Consider the following 15,433-nt stretch of genomic DNA (forward strand, 5'->3'; position numbering starts at 1 on the left):
AAACGCCACGCAGAGGAAACACCCTTAACGAGCCTGGATAAACGGCAACATCGCAAGTAAGTCCGCTCCGCCCAGGTTTGAACCCTCGAAAATTAAACTATAAAAATACAGTGGCAGAATTAAACAATTAGAAATTGATATAGTAATTTGGATAAACTGCTGATAGTTCTATGTATAGCAGCGCTGTTCAGCGGTAGGGCCCCTCACGTTCCCCTTCCCCTTCCAACCGCTCCGTCCGCACACAATATTCGCGAAAAATATTTAGTAGCATTTAGTAATAGCATTGGCTCGCCGTTGCGACGTGTGTCACTAACACACACGTCATGTGTAGCGCATAGAGCAGGCCTGTCCGGTGATTTGCTCGCACGAGCAGCTGCCAATTGCTCTTCGCTCTCGGAGGAACCGAGTGAGGCCCAGTGATGTGGGCCCACTGTGACCTACTGTCGTCCCCCACTTTCTTCCCATCGCACTGCACCAAGCATATCCCTACTCCTGTCCATGTGAGCTGTCTGTTGGGCTGCCGAGCATACGGACAGGAGTAGGGATATGCTTGTGTGCAGTGCGATGGGAAGAAAGTGGGGGACGACGGTAGTAATCATTTGTCCCACGTCCCACGATTCTGGCATCACTGGTCAAGCCCAAGCATAGACATATATAGACGGAGCAGAAGCTGGGACTATCGGCGAGGGGACCGGTAGGCTTGGAGGGGGAAAGGCAGAGGTCAGATACAGGCACGTCGGGTTAGCTTTGGAAGCATTCGGCACGCATAACCGCTGCGTTACCCGATTTGCCTGTATCGCTCCCCTTACCGCGAATCTTACACCCCCTTCTGCTTACGCTCCGTCTATATATGTCTATGAGTCCAAGAGCGAAAGGTCTTCTTGGTGGGGGAATCTGTGAACGCCACTATCCCCACTCTTTTCGCTCGCAACCATCCGCGGCTGATTTTCGAGGGCAAGAGCAAAAGTTGGACAGACCTGGCATATAGGCTTCATTAGCGTCGCGCTGTATCCCAGACGTCGTGAACGGGAGTGGGGGAACCCCGAGAGCACGCGTGCTCGACCTTGGACAGCGCTGATGTATAGCAACTTTTTAAAAAAAATATAACATTGTAGAAACTACATATGTGGAATGCAAACTAACGTGGGCACATAGCGTGTTTGCCACCATCTACTGATAGAGTGACACCTGTAATGAAACTAGCGCCGTCACTTGCCAAGAATGCAATTGTTTTTGCAACCTCTGTAACGTCTCCTGGCCTACCGAGTGCATGAGTCTGTTTACAATTCTCAAAAAATGCTTTTACTTCCTCGTCTGTCATTCCACCAGTTTTAAAAAGGTCTGTTATTATCACACCAGGGTTTACAGCATTTATCCGTACCTATAAGTTGATAAAGAAACAAGAATGGTAAAATTTGCGTCCAGTCTGTTAGTGCAATTAGTAAGCCGTAGTATAGTCTCTACCACTTTTTTTGCAAAGAACTTACTTGCTTTCCTGCAAGCTCAAGAGCAATGCAACGCGTAAATTGGTTAATCGCAGATTTACTCATAGCGTATGGTAGGACCCCTGGGAATGCTCGTAGTCCGTAAACACTCGACACATTTACAATGTTGCCTTTAGTTTTCACTATATGCGGAACAGCTAACATTGTCAAATTATAAACTGAACGTACATTGACATTGAGTATCCTGTAATATTTAAATATGTTGATACGGTCGGTCACAAAATTCGATTTTTAAAAACGAACAACTCATGCCTATCGTATTGCTCTAAGGAAGTGTTTTCGATGGTTCCGTATTCGATTATACCAGCATTATTAACCAGAACGTCTAATCTACCGTAATGTTTAACAGTAGACTCAATAACATTTTTTACATCAGCCTCGATGGTTACATCGCCGGGCACAACAAATGTTTGAACTGGTTTACAGTTTTCGACAACTGCATTCAAATTTTTTACATTACGGCCTGTTAGTGACAACGTGGCTCCCAGGCGGGAAAAATTTATAGCCGTCGCTGCCCCAATGCCAGAGCCAGCTCCTGTTATTAAAACAACTTTTCCTGCAAATGCCATCTGAAATAAACGTACAACTGTTTTTAAGATTGTTTATAGTTTGTTATACTTTCAAAAAATAGTCCTCAATATGCTTTCATTAGAAAGATGCTATAAATACAGCGCTTCCCAGCGTAGCCCCTCCCCCCTCCCCTCCAAAGCTTGCTTCCCCTTCCAATCGACTCCTTCCCCACCCCGCGTGCCCCTCAGACGCCGGAAAGGCTCGCGTATTTAGCTAAAATTCAAGCCAGTTTTCTCGAAAACGAAGCGCGATATAAAAAAATTGTATTCTACATTTTCGTCTTATTTTGGCCTGCAAAATCACCTCCCCTACAGTATTGACTATCAGTAGAATAACGCCCTGTGTAATAGGATCGATCGCATCCGCAAGTTTCTGGTTTAAATCTCTAAACTCACGTCGGTTCGCTACCATGTTTTACGCGCCCCCTCACTAATCCAGCCCCAACCAATACTAATACTCGGAACAAATTGGAAAGTGGACCGCGTTATGTCGAAATAAGTCAACAGAAATACTGAGCTTTTTTTATTAATATCTCGGAAACTAATAAATTCCCGAAGCAACAATTTTAGATTTAGGGTCCACACACACTCCCCACCCTTCCCCTCAAACCTCGTGTCGATCGGTCACTGGGGCCATTTGGAAGTACAGCTTTAATTTCACCCCCTTGGAGTGAATTTGAGCAGCAAACAAAAATTGCATTGTAATCAGGAGGAAATCCTCTACATATCCACAAAGTTTCAGAATTTTTTGAATTTCCGGGTGCGGGATCTTCCCTTGTTAGTCTTTGAGTTTAAACAAATATTGTGCAGTTCACCCGGTAGATTCTCAACTCCCGAAACCACGATACTACCTATGTATATATGTATATTTTTATTATTGCCACTTTATTATGCATTTCAAGACTCGTTCAACGACGTGTATGAAGCGTTGAACAATAATTTACCGGATATCTTTATAAATATTTCCTGGCAAATTTCAAGTTTAGTGACTTTACTCACGTGTGATCTACGAAACGAGAACCAATGGAATTTAGCCGTATCTTATTTATCGGCGTAGTGCTGTCCACTTTCTCTTCAATATCGCAAAATATTCTACACCTCTTACTTCACAGATTAACTTGTTAAAGTTAAGAAAAACTCTTTCCTTTATTACTAAATCGCTACAAGTATGATAAAACCGCAGAGTACCCGCGGCGCCTGCCTTGGATAGCGCTATTTTATAGTATAAAATCTTATCAATATAGAAATAAATACCTTAAGTAAAGGATCAACACTATAACGATATGTTTCCAAAATTTTGGTACAATGTACTTAGTTATTATACTGTCTGTTGTTCTTATTAACGTATCACATAAGTAAAGCCAATACAGTTAATCATACCACGTCGTTCGGTGGCAGTCGATACTCGTGCAATAAATCCCAGACACATTAGCGGGGCAACATTATTATGAGTCCACTATATATTGGGATTGGCTAAACTGCGATATGCTACCTGGTGACGAAAATCAGAACCTGGAAGATTAGATCGCTGGCTGCGGTTGCATACAGAAAATGTGTAAGTAATTAATTTAAAATTTACATTTTATCTTGTTTGCGATAAAATTTTTGCGTGTAAAGGGTCGAGCCAGGTAAGCATAGTGTTAAGTGCCCCCAAACCAAATTGAGCTTGGTGTACAACAATCGATAGGTTCCTCAAAGAATACTATTTGTGCCAAGCATCAATCCGGTACCTATGCTACTAGGGTAGTTACGGGGTGAAACTCCATTACTTTTGTTCCAGCGAATAGAAACTTATAAAAAAAATCACAGACATTCCACCCATCGGTGTACATGTCTGTGATTTTTTCCAGAATTTTCAGCTGCAAACCCGAATTTTAAAAAATTCAAAAAGATTAAAAATGCCGATCTCATATTTAAATTATCAACGCAGCACATTTATATTTTTACCGTCGTGGCGTCTTTGCATGGTTATAAATGTGTAATTTTTTCAGATTTTTCGAAAGGGTGAAACGCAGTTAGAAAAATTAAAACTAATATTTCCTACCTTCCCGTACGCAAAGGAGTGACATAGGTATGTACGACGAATATATTTTGTTCATTAAATTGGTGTTATACGGAATTCTAAATACTTTCACATGTGTTAAATGAGTCAATGCAATTAATTTGAAAATATTTTACTGTTGACAAGTTTAAATTTTTAACTAATTACGTGTACTAGTGATGACCGTCGCCAGTACCTACATAATAGGTGTTACTCCGACTTTTTTTGGTACTTGGACTTTTCTCAGTTTTTAATTTTTGTAACGGCATTCCACCCTTTCGAAAAATCTGAAAAAATTATACATTAATAACCATGTAAAGACACTAAAACTGTAAAAATATAAATGTGGTGCCTGGATAATTTGAATATGAAATTGGCACTTTTAATCTTTTCGAATTTTCTAAAATTCAGTTTTGCAGCTGAAAATTCTGAAAAAAGCACAAACATGTTCACCAATGGGTAAAAGGTCTCTGATTTTTTTACAAGCATTTATTTAGCTTTACTTGTGAGTTCGTTCGTAATAGTTTATGAGGATGATATCTTGTAAGCTAATTTTGACCCACTTCCACATGTCCAATCGACTTGAAGTGTTGGACACATACGTATTTTCGATGACAATACAATATTTTCATGTCTCCGACCTGATTATGGAATCAGGGAAGCAGATAAAGGGTTATACAGGGTGGTCTTCCAGCGACGCCTGTCAAACAGGTGCCGCCGGGTACCCCGTGGCGGGGACAACCCCCCGCAGTGCCTCACGGAATTTTATGGCTTTCGATCCGCGAAGGGGTTGGAGTACCTATTAAGAAGTGAAAATTTTCCCGGTCCCGCATTTCTCATCAGATCATTGCGAAAACGACGCCAATCGATTCCTTATGATTTGCCGATGAAACTGACACCAAAAACAACGTAATTATTCGGACCATAATGAAGGAAATTCCATGAAAAATTGATTTATATCATTTCAAATGGACTGCGTCAATAATAGTCCGATTTACATGAAATATCGTATGAAAATTGGAAAAACATAAGGAACCGATTGACACCACTTTCGCGAAGATCCGATGAGAAATGCAGAAGTTTCGATTCGTTACTTCTTAGGGGGCAACGTTGTATGACTCCCCTGGTCTCGAGTGTCGAAGGCCGCGAAAATCAGCGAGGCATGAAATTGCCGGCGACATCGTCTAAGACGGCTCTAGCGGAGAATCACCCTGTTACAGCGTTGTGGGGAAATCCCCTCGGCCTGGCAGCTTTAAGCTACGCTGGCAGCTTATTGAACAGTGGGGGAAACCCATGCATGCGCGAACCATTCAACACCAAGATGGGAAACGAAACGGCGCCACCGTCAAGCCAAGTGAGGCCACGGCCAACCAGCGTCGCCGGGGAATCGGTTGTCGACGCTGGTTGGCTGCGCCCTCACTTAATTTGGCGTCGTTTCGTTTCTCATCTTGGTATTGATTGGTCGACGTCACATGCTTATCCCCACACTGCTATAAATTGTGGTACTAATCGGTAATTACGTTTGAAGCACGCGGGAATATGTAATATTGATGAGATGTAAAAGAAAGCACAAAATAATAATGGAAATATTATTTATTTATGCACTAATTATGCTATGTTCAAGCAATGTTATAACGTTATGTATGTATAAACGTATTTCTTTATGTAGTATTTACAAAATATACATTAATTATATTACAAAATATATACATGATATATAAAACTTAATATTACAGTTAAAGTATACTATAATGCACATATCCCAGATAGCACACGTCGTCTATAAGCCGTCTTGAAAGTCTGAAAGAAGTCTTAGGGCGGTATTCTCAGTCGCTACTTATTCTTAAGCAAATGCTTAAGCATGCGGCATCCTCTACTAACCTAGTAGCTAGTAAAGGATGCCGAATGCTTAAGCATTTGCTTAAGAATAAGTAGCGACTATGAATACCGGTCCTAGAGATCAGTGCACTTGATTCACTTCGCGCACGTCACTTGGCTTGGCGCTGGCGTCGTTTCGTTTCCCGAGGCGTTGATTGGTTCGACGTCGCGGCGCTATCGCGCGCATGCGTGGCGTTCCCCCACCGCTAAATAGTCATGCCGTACGGGATTTCCACGCGATCCAGCATTGACTGAATTTGTGATTGCGATTTATTGTAGGTACGAGTGCACACGAGTGTTGACGATTGTCGACCGGCACTGGACAACGTGGTATAATTAACGATATTGGATAAGAACAGAAAGTATAATAATTAAACACATTGTACTAAAACTATTGAAACATCGTTATAGTGTCGATCCTTCACTGAAGTTATTTATTTCTATATTGATAAGATTTTATATGCAGTGTCTCTAATAGAAACATATTGACGACCATTTTTCGAAAGTTCAACAAACTATAAACAATCTTGAAAACTGTTGTACGTTCATTTCAGATGGCATTTGCAGGAAAAGTTGTTCTAATAACAGGCGCTAGCTCTGGCATCGGAGCAGCGACAGCTGTACATTTTTCTCAACTAGGAGCCTCGTTGTCATTAACAGGCCGTAATGTACAAAATTTGAATGCAGTCGTAGAAAAATGTAAACCTGCTAAAACATTTGTTGTGACTGGAGAATTAACTAATGAAGCTGATGCGAAAAATGTTATTGAGTCTACTGTTAAACATTACGGTAGATTAGATGTTCTGGTTAATAATGCCGGTATATTGGAGAGTGGAAGCATCGAAAACACTTCCTTAGAGCAATACGATAAGTATGAAATGGTTGTTCTTAAAAATTGAATTTTGTAAAAGAGCGTATCAACATATTTAAATATTACAGGTTATTCAACATAAACGTACGTTCAGTTTATAATTTGACAATGTTAGCTGTTCCGCATATAGTGAAAACTAAGGGCAACATTGTAAATGTGTCGAGTGTTTGCGGACTACGAGCATTCCCAGGAGTCCTATCATACTGTATGAGTAAATCTGCGATTGACCAGTTTACTCGTTGCATCGCTCTTGAGCTTGCAGAGAAACAAGTACGTTTTATGTACAAAAGTGGTAAAGACTGGACGCAACTTTTACCATTCTTGTTTTTTCACTCACAGGTACGAGTGAATGCTGTGAACCCTGGTGTGGTAAAAACGAATCTTCATAAAACTAGTGGAATGTCGGAGGAACAATTGAAGACATTTTTTGAGCACTCTAAAGAGACTCATGCGCTCGGTAGATCAGGAGACGTTACAGAGGTCGCAAAATCAATTGCATTTTTGGCAAGCGACGACGCTGGTTTTATTACAGGTGCCACTTTGCCAGTAGATGGTGGCAGACACGCTATGTGCCCACGATAATTTGCATTCCACGTACAAAGTTTCTACAATGTTATATTTTTTTAAAAATGTTGCTCTACATAGAAGACTATGTGTATAAATAAATGTGTTATTTAAATTAGAAAATCAATTTCTAATTGTTTAATTGGCAAAGTGTATTTTTACACAAGAGCTATCTCCGTCTTTATCAGAAGCAACCATTCCAAGTCATTTTCTGACACTAGTCAGAATTATATAGTGTGAGATAGCGAATTCGCTATGAACTAACCTATTTACCCATATCGGCTCATTTACCGCGAACCTTATCACCCCCCTCACTTTACGTTCCGCCTATAATGTCAACGATTAGAACCAGGAAAAGATAAAATGCAAAATTGCGAAAACATTACTCAGCAAGGTTACTTTCACCTTGGCTACTTAACTATATATACTACAATTTTTCACGTTCTGATTCTTCACTTTTTGTCGCTGAGGTGTATAGATATAAAATCGATTAATAATCTAAAGTAATCTATAATTCGGATTGTTTGTAATAGCTATCAGCAGTTGTGAGTTTACTACGTTACATCTTACTTTACTACATACATATCGATTTCATCAGTTCTCATCCTATAAAACCGAGATTCAAAGTATGTTACGCGCTACTATGTTCCCTGGAAATAATTTACTCCCTTCGTTAAACTAAATTGCAATACAAGAGAATATTACCATTATATGCCACGTCACATTATCAACGCTTTATCTTTTAAGCCTATATATTACGAAGCATTAAACCACGTCGATAATTGTGGTCTGACGTGCACTAACGAATAAGGATACAGAATGTGTACCAAAAGTTTACCGTATTTTTTATCGGGATTGGTGGTCCGAGGTTTCGGCAGGGGCTCCAAAAGTTTAGGAATACCCACAGGTGGGATCTGAAATGTATATTTCGCTAAATAACTTATAGGTTTCGTCGATTAATACGAAATAATTTAAAATTTGTTTGACACTGCGGCCGACATTCTAGAATAGTCTAGAACCTTGTATTGTCACCAACATAATTATTCTAGATCATTATTGGCGGGAAAATATAAAAAGTATTTTAAATAAATATATGACAATATCTCGTCATTTAAGTTTTTTAATTTTTAAAACATTGTGGATAAAGTAATATTTCTCCAACTTAGTGAAACGTTACGTTTAATGACGAAATAATAATTTTTTATAGCAAATCTTGAAGATAAGGTAGTTGATGCTTTACCTGATGATTTTAATACTGGAATCTATTACGGGTGGGCTTCTATAGACGGACAAGTACATAAAATGGTCGCAAGTATTGGCTGGAATCCATTTTACAAAAATGAGAAAAAGACAGTGGTATGACAAATTCGAACACGTAATATAAATATTTCATTTTTATATTAGCAATACATTGCCATTACAGGAAGTGCATTTACTGCATGAATTTGATGATGACTTTTACGGGAAAGAAATTAAAGTCATTTTCGCGGGTTACATACGAGCGGAACAAGATTTTACTTCCAAAGGTAGATGCCAGTTTTCTTTAAGATTGTTTAAAAATTAATTTCTTCCTATTGAATTATACTGCTCTTGTTTCAGAGGAATTAATTAAAGCGATAAATAATGATATTGCGGTCGCTGAAGAGCACTTGCAACAACCCGATATAAATGTTTATAAGAGCAATGAATTCCTATCAGGGTAGTAGACTAATGTAACTTAAAAGTAACTTAAAAATGCTTGAAATGGGGTCCTTTTCGTGGATTGCAATTCGTGAATATGTCGTAACGACTTATTTCAAATATCATAATCATATCGAGCCGAGGAGGCAGATGACGATGATGCAATGACCCTTTTTTCTGTTTTTGAGCGAAATGAATTCGTTAATGATGTCATCGAAACATAAACTATCTAAAATATCGTGTTCAATTGAAAATAATGCGGTATTTTTGATTTTATTTAAATTAGAATAATTTAGAAGGCTACATTAGCCACATATGGAGCTAGCCTCAGGGCCCCCGAAAACGATAATGCGGAACTGGTGTGTGTGTGTGTGTGCGTGCGTGCGTGCGTGCGTGCGTGCGTGCGTGCGTGCGTGTGTGTGTGTGTGTGTGATACTCTTGTACACCTTTTAACGTGTCGTCTTGAAGAAACTACTTCATAGTTGAAATAAAATAACACAATATTAACAATAATTCAATAATGGATACTATAATAAAATATTTATCATTTTCATAAAAACTGTTACTATTCTGTAGTAAAAAAGTTTGCTGAAATAAAAAGTACCTTGGGTGGCAAAAATAAACGGATTTTTATTTCTGTTTAGTTAAAAAAAATTTGTTTTATGCGATAATTACATACTGTACACTTACTCTTTTTTACAGAATAATACATCAACGACAAAGGATTTTCATAAGCTTCATACTAGCGTTTGGGAGATTTAAAATATATTACATTCTATTCACGTGTTAGTACATTCACAATCGTTTGTATAATCTTTTTTCCGCTCTGATGATTCAACAGATTTAAAAGGGGATCTTTCATTTTCTCTTCTAATAATTTAACCAACTCTATTCTCATCCTTTGTAGAAGTTGGCCCACCTAAAATGGAATTAAAATAACATTTGAAATAGGATCCTTTTTTTTTATTGTAATGCTCGTTAATATTAATCTTACCCTGTGCGATTCGACGCTGAACAAGATCCAGCCTTCTAAAGATATAATAAATATTCCATTGTGCAGTTCTATGTTCAACTCGTAACCGGAGAATAGAATCAACGGCAGAATTGGCACCATCGTGACTTCCTTAATAAATATTTTGCTAGTTTTAATTTTCTCTTGAAATACCAGATACGGACTTGGGAAGTGACCGATGTGGAAGTTAACGGAGGATGGATGGATGCTGACAAAGCCATCGTTCTTTGTTTGAAACCTAAGTTCCTCTGCCTTAGGTTGTATCGGAACTGCACCTGCAGATTGCACTTGAAAGGATTTTTCTGGTGTAAAGACTTTCACAACATTAGGATAAAGAGCCACGCACAGTAAACCTTGGAGTAGCTTGTAATTATCATTGTTGATATTTAGGTCGAACCCAGTGATATCCAAGATCTTATCAACGTTTGGTTGCCGTTTAGGCAAATCGATGGGAACGAAGCCAATCGAAACTAATAATTCCAAGAATTGATACTTTATGTCCGCCAATGTGTATAATGTACGCACAGATAAATAGTTCTCGCCAGCAAAAACTTGCCCCGCATAATTACTGCGCGTACATGCCTCTAACCATTTCTGTGCATCAAACAGAAAGAGAATATAAACAGCTTTCCCACATCGCAATATATGTTTACATTTATATATTTACCTTGTACGCTTTGAGAATAGTTAAATGATCAGAATTGGCTGTGAAAAACTCTTTCTTCGCGTCTACTTCGTGTTTCTTCTCGAAAGGTACAGTGAATGGATTTTTATGCGACAAACAGGCTGCGATAGTAAGGGCGGAGTCGAGGCAGCAAAAAATTGCTCCGAATAATATTAGCTTCCCAATCCGTACATTTACAGGCAGTGCTGCGAGATGATGGCCCAACGGAGTCAATGTGTATTCGGCATTAAATGCACCAACATCTTGTAAGCGTTTAATTGCACTATAAATATTCTCATCTGTCGGTGGTTCTAACAATTTGCCTGAAGGAAGAGTTGCAATAAATATATAATCCTGTAGAAGGATAATTAAAGCTAAAGATTAGTAAAAGTACATTACCTAACACTTTATACAAGTCAACTTTTCTTCCTTTATGCAAAAGTTGAATACGTAAGAGCAATGGTTCCAGAGGAATTCTCAGTATCTCAGGTATCGGTTGTGCTGAAAAGTGGTACTTAAATCTGGAAGGATTGAACATTTTAATGAATAATAATTTCGATATAACGTGTTAATTAAATGTCTATCAAACTGTACATACTTATAAGAAGTATACAGATGCACGCAAACTCCAGGCATTACACGTCCAGCACGACCTTTCCTCTGCATTGCATTTGCGCGCGACACCCAGCACGTTTCTAAGCTTTCCATGTTTTGATTTGCGTTGAACCTAGTCTCTTTCATTTTTCCACTATCAATTACGAAGACACAATCGTCTATAGTAATAGACGTTTCAGCTAAGTTTGTGCTCAGCACTATTTTTCTAACATCCCCAATCTTCTTGAATACCAAATTCTGCTCCTCGTTGGATAAAGTTGAATGCAACGGCACAATGAGAAACTTTCCAGTCTTTGGTGAAAGATACTTATTATCAATCAATCGATTTTTCAGTGCGATGATTTCCGCGAAACCCGGTAAAAATACCTAGAATTGTGATAATATGAATTATAAACTTGCGATGTTATAATATGGGGCTTTAGGTAAATTTTTGAAGTACTCGAATATATTCGAACAGATCTCCAACTTTCGAGTTACTCGTAAATATTCGAATTACTCGAGTTTACTATCAAATACTAGTCTAAATGTAAGTTTTTAGTTTAAAATTTTAGTTTTGTAATCCTTTTTTTCTGTTTTCTTTATTTCTTATCATTGTAAACTAAAGAGTAATATATCCGTGCAATAATAATAATAATAAGAAATATATAAGACGTTAGTAACTGAAAGTAATTCGAAAATTTTCGAGCTGAAAATTTATTTTCAAGCAGCTTGAAGTCTTACGAGGGCTCGAATATTCGAACCGTTTGAGTTTTTCAAGTAGCTCGTTTCTTTTTCAAACAGTCCGTCGATATCAAGCAGCTTGGAAAATTCATACGCTCGACTCGGCTCGAATAAATCGAGTACTCGAACACCGCTACGGGATTTACTTAATTTTTCTCAAAATAAAGATACACTTACTAAAATAGAGCCTGTGTTTGGATAATCGTGGTCCCCAAACATAATCCATTCTAATATTGCCTCTATAAGTTCAAAATTAATCTTTTCATGGTCCATGACGTACAAATTCTTATGCGTTTGCTTATCATAGCCTTGATATCTACAGACAATTTGCGTTAACGTTAAATTTTCATCTTGAATGGATTCTCTGGGCACAGCACCACAACTCCCGTCAACCTCCGCAGTTTCTAAGTCTATTTGTAGCTGCTCCCAATCACCTTTGATTCTGCGCGTGAATTTTGAATTTTCTTCGAGCACATAATTTATCCTTTCGATTATATCCTCTAAAAAGATCTGTTCAACGGCGAACGTTTTTCCCGGAATGCATAACACGGGGGCTTCTCTAAAGTATGAAGAGAACACCTCGGCATTCAGTGTCGCGCTCATAAGTATTACATTCAGGTTTGATCTTCTCGACAACAAATCCTTTAAGAGCATCAGTAGGAAGTCGCTAAATAAAAAGTGATAACGTATAAGTAAGGATAAGTAAATCAATAGAATAAAGGACTCACCTCTCCGCACTTCTTTCATGGACCTCATCTACGACAACGTGCGTTACGTCAGCTAGCTCTGGATTCGCGGATAATCTTTGTAATAAAATTCCAATTGTACAAAATGTTAATCTAGTTCTGCTGGAAAGCTTGCTTTCCAATCGTATCTGATACCCTACTGTATTCCCTATACGTTCATCTCTCTCTGCCGCAACCCTCTCTGCTACTCCAATTGCACTTATTCTTCGAGGTTGCGTACATATTATGTTAACATGCTCTTTGGATTCGGATCTATTTAATATCCAATCGTCTAATAAGAATTGTGGCACCTGCGGAGTACTAAACACATTAAGACTTTTCTACGCTGGAATCAAAAACGTGCAACGGGGACAATTTCAATTACCTGCGTACTTTTGCCGCATCCTGTTTCACCTGAAATTATGGTAACTTGGTTTTTGTGTATTATGTCTAAAATGTTGTCCATTTTAGACCACGCTGGCAATTTCTCTCTGACTTCTCTCATTTTTTTGTATTTAGCACTTTTTTGTTTCTCTTTGAAATTCTTTTGGATTAGGTCGTCTTCCTTCAATACTTCTTCCCACGTAATGTTGTTCCTATTCTTTTTATTGGTAGATCCTAATTCATAGTGCGTAGCCGCGTCTGTTGCACCCTCACTGCCCGACAGCTTCGGAAAAAGTAATTCGTTCGGATCAATGAACTGTTCTTTATTTTCTTCCAAGTACCCTTTTATTTCATATTCATTCTCCAAAAGGGATATTATAGAAAAAATAGAAGGGGTGCCATCTTCAGATAACGACAACGCTTCGTCGTACAATCTTCTTCCTGTTCTCAAGCAGTTTATACTCGGAAATGTACCATCATCTTTATAAAAGTAGAAATATGGTGGTTCGTATGGATATTTACAATCTAATAAAACATAAATAAAATGTCTATTAAATAGAATATTACCGTTAATACGTCGCACGTTAGTTGCGCGAGTTAATTGACTTTACGTATAATACCTTCTGGAAATCTTATTTCCAATGTAAACTGTGGATCCTTTCTTTCCGGCATTTTTAACACTTGTGGTTGCTGATGTAAAAATCTACACTTATTTCCAAATCTACACTTTTTATTAATAAATAATCTACAGATTTCCCTCTCCTTTTCCTTTTCTTGTTGCTGCTTAATCTTTCGTATTTCCTGCTCTATTTCTTCGTTCCTCACTAAATAATCCAACTTAACTTGCACAATCCAAATTTGATTTCTTATCTTTTCTACGAACATATCCCCGTAAATAGACTCGAGCGCTTCCTTCTCTTCCTGCCGCCTCTCCAATAAATCTGTCGTATCAACGTTATCAGACGTCGCGTTCCTTACAATATTTTCAAGGCCATAGTATTTGCAGAATAAAACTTCTAAAGCTTTTCCCATGTCGCCATCCGTGTGTATTAATGCCTCGATGCAATGCGACTGGTGAAAACTGAAAGTAGCATAATTGTCCGTGATTTACACGAGACGCACGAAAGCTTCTACTCGTGCCGGTTAATATTTACCCATAACTTTCAAGTTTAGATGTCGCAAATTGTCTAGTGATCTGTTCTTGAGTTTTAGGTGTAGTATCTTTGGAAGAATAATCGACTATTGCTCTAACAACTAGATTCCCTCTTTCCATCCAATACTGTTTCCCTAAGTTCGACTTTTTGTCTTTGAATTCCGATGCGTCGGCGAGTTTAAAATTCTGTCGAAGAACTATGTTACTTCCAACTGATATATTTAACGAAAGATAGATATATAACAGCGATACTTACAGAGCCATAAATATGTTTTAATGTGTCATAAAGCTGGCGTTCGGATTCATCGGATATTCTCAAAGTTTGCAATTCCACTTTGAGTTTGCTCGAAAAGGAAGGGCTTTCGCCTTTACCTTTATTTTTTGCTGGTGCGTTCCTGTTACATATATATAAATTCCACTGATTCCAAGGGACTTATAAAATACTTCTAATGGGGAAAGTAGTTTTAACATATGTGAGAACTATGTTCGAAAGACCAAGAAGCTATTAAACGAACTATTCAAGCTCCTTTCACAGAGAGAACAGAAATCTTTTACAATACACCTAGTACTTTATTTTTCCATTACATTCTCGTTTTAATTCATAAAAGGTTAAAGTTTCAACTTACATGACACCCTTTCCCACATCTCTTCCTTCCAACGTGATGTCTTCCATTAACTGAATGCTATTACGATCCATTGTTAAATTATAAGTGAATGCTTCTTATATAAATCTATTTAAAAAATATGCCTAATTATATTCCTAGATATTTTAAAAAGATTTAGGTTAAGGAACAGTTGAAGGTGTAATTGGTAATGACAGATGGAACACATGAGAGGATCTGCTCGCAACGTTTCGCAATTTCACCGCCAGAGTGTTGCAAGTAGCTGCTCTGTTTCTCGCAAGTGGACTTCATTGTAATTTAATTCCTATAGCTCGTACAATACGAAGAATTCAAATGAACAGGAAGTCAAAATAAATACAGATTTATTCATATACATATAACTTCAAACCATCTCTGTTTCCTTTCATTTTTCATATTTCGTTACGCTGT

The 15,433-nt window shown here is 38.1% G+C and overlaps 4 protein-coding genes across 5 annotated transcripts; 2 read left to right on the plus strand and 2 right to left on the minus strand.

The window, feature by feature from the left end:
• Positions 1–1,138: 1,138 nt before the first annotated feature.
• Positions 1,139–3,494, minus strand: LOC143377852 (3-oxoacyl-[acyl-carrier-protein] reductase FabG-like). Its single transcript, XM_076829633.1, has 4 exons — positions 3,329–3,494; positions 1,758–2,074; positions 1,488–1,689; positions 1,139–1,381 (listed from the first exon to the last, which is right to left on the minus strand). The coding sequence occupies exons 2-4, from the start codon at positions 2,072–2,074 to the stop codon at positions 1,139–1,141; spliced, it is 762 nt and encodes a 253-aa protein (XP_076685748.1). The 5' UTR covers positions 3,329–3,494.
• Positions 3,495–6,233: 2,739 nt separating this feature from the next.
• Positions 6,234–7,551, plus strand: LOC143377840 (3-oxoacyl-[acyl-carrier-protein] reductase FabG-like). Its single transcript, XM_076829612.1, has 4 exons — positions 6,234–6,355; positions 6,548–6,864; positions 6,933–7,134; positions 7,204–7,551. Exons 2-4 carry the CDS (start codon positions 6,548–6,550, stop codon positions 7,444–7,446), a joined length of 762 nt encoding a protein of 253 aa, XP_076685727.1. The 5' UTR covers positions 6,234–6,355; the 3' UTR covers positions 7,447–7,551.
• A 552-nt stretch (positions 7,552–8,103) lies between these two features.
• LOC143377849 (riboflavin kinase-like) lies at positions 8,104–9,667 on the plus strand. The gene is made up of 4 exons (XM_076829631.1): positions 8,104–8,335; positions 8,636–8,784; positions 8,852–8,954; positions 9,028–9,667. The coding sequence occupies exons 1-4, from the start codon at positions 8,248–8,250 to the stop codon at positions 9,129–9,131; spliced, it is 444 nt and encodes a 147-aa protein (XP_076685746.1). The 5' UTR covers positions 8,104–8,247; the 3' UTR covers positions 9,132–9,667.
• Positions 9,668–9,718: 51 nt separating this feature from the next.
• On the minus strand, positions 9,719–15,224 carry LOC143377822 (putative ATP-dependent RNA helicase DHX57). Of its 2 annotated transcripts, none has more exons than XM_076829569.1 (12): positions 15,008–15,221; positions 14,638–14,776; positions 14,383–14,567; positions 13,849–14,309; positions 13,230–13,753; positions 12,848–13,155; positions 12,297–12,786; positions 11,383–11,765; positions 11,184–11,305; positions 10,788–11,107; positions 10,103–10,714; positions 9,719–10,027 (listed from the first exon to the last, which is right to left on the minus strand). In XM_076829569.1, the coding sequence occupies exons 1-12, from the start codon at positions 15,076–15,078 to the stop codon at positions 9,884–9,886; spliced, it is 3,759 nt and encodes a 1,252-aa protein (XP_076685684.1). In that variant the 5' UTR covers positions 15,079–15,221; the 3' UTR covers positions 9,719–9,883. The 2 variants fall into 2 exon arrangements, with proteins under 2 accessions (XP_076685684.1, XP_076685685.1); XM_076829570.1 differs by lacking the exon at positions 9,719–10,027 and having other exon boundaries at positions 10,227–10,395; positions 10,467–10,714; positions 15,008–15,224.
• Between the last annotated feature and the right edge of the window lie 209 nt (positions 15,225–15,433).

Source organism: Andrena cerasifolii, chromosome 16 (assembly GCF_050908995.1).
Source record: "Andrena cerasifolii isolate SP2316 chromosome 16, iyAndCera1_principal, whole genome shotgun sequence".
Taxonomy (NCBI): Eukaryota; Metazoa; Arthropoda; class Insecta; order Hymenoptera; family Andrenidae; genus Andrena; species Andrena cerasifolii.

Excerpts from the sequence above, each read along its gene's own strand:
- LOC143377822 (XM_076829569.1), bottom strand. The coding sequence starts at position 15,078 with ATGGATCGTAATAGCATTCAGTTAATGGAAGACATCACGTTGGAAGGA. Across the intron at positions 12,787-12,847 it reads CATGAAAGAAGTGCGGAGAG|CGACTTCCTACTGATGCTCT; the intron begins GTGAGTCCTTTA and ends CTTTTTATTTAG. Across the intron at positions 10,028-10,102 it reads TCAGCGTCGAATCGCACAGG|GTGGGCCAACTTCTACAAAG; the intron begins GTAAGATTAATA and ends ATTCCATTTTAG.
- LOC143377852 (XM_076829633.1), bottom strand. The coding sequence starts at position 2,074 with ATGGCATTTGCAGGAAAAGTTGTTTTAATAACAGGAGCTGGCTCTGGC. Across the intron at positions 1,690-1,757 it reads TCCTTAGAGCAATACGATAG|GATACTCAATGTCAATGTAC; the intron begins GCATGAGTTGTT and ends TAAATATTACAG. Across the intron at positions 1,382-1,487 it reads TTGAGCTTGCAGGAAAGCAA|GTACGGATAAATGCTGTAAA; the intron begins GTAAGTTCTTTG and ends ATCAACTTATAG.
- LOC143377849 (XM_076829631.1), top strand. The coding sequence starts at position 8,248 with ATGTGTACCAAAAGTTTACCGTATTTTTTATCGGGATTGGTGGTCCGA. Across the intron at positions 8,336-8,635 it reads AAGTTTAGGAATACCCACAG|CAAATCTTGAAGATAAGGTA; the intron begins GTGGGATCTGAA and ends AATTTTTTATAG. Across the intron at positions 8,955-9,027 it reads ACAAGATTTTACTTCCAAAG|AGGAATTAATTAAAGCGATA; the intron begins GTAGATGCCAGT and ends CTCTTGTTTCAG.
- LOC143377840 (XM_076829612.1), top strand. The coding sequence starts at position 6,548 with ATGGCATTTGCAGGAAAAGTTGTTCTAATAACAGGCGCTAGCTCTGGC. Across the intron at positions 6,865-6,932 it reads TCCTTAGAGCAATACGATAA|GTTATTCAACATAAACGTAC; the intron begins GTATGAAATGGT and ends TAAATATTACAG. Across the intron at positions 7,135-7,203 it reads TTGAGCTTGCAGAGAAACAA|GTACGAGTGAATGCTGTGAA; the intron begins GTACGTTTTATG and ends TTTCACTCACAG.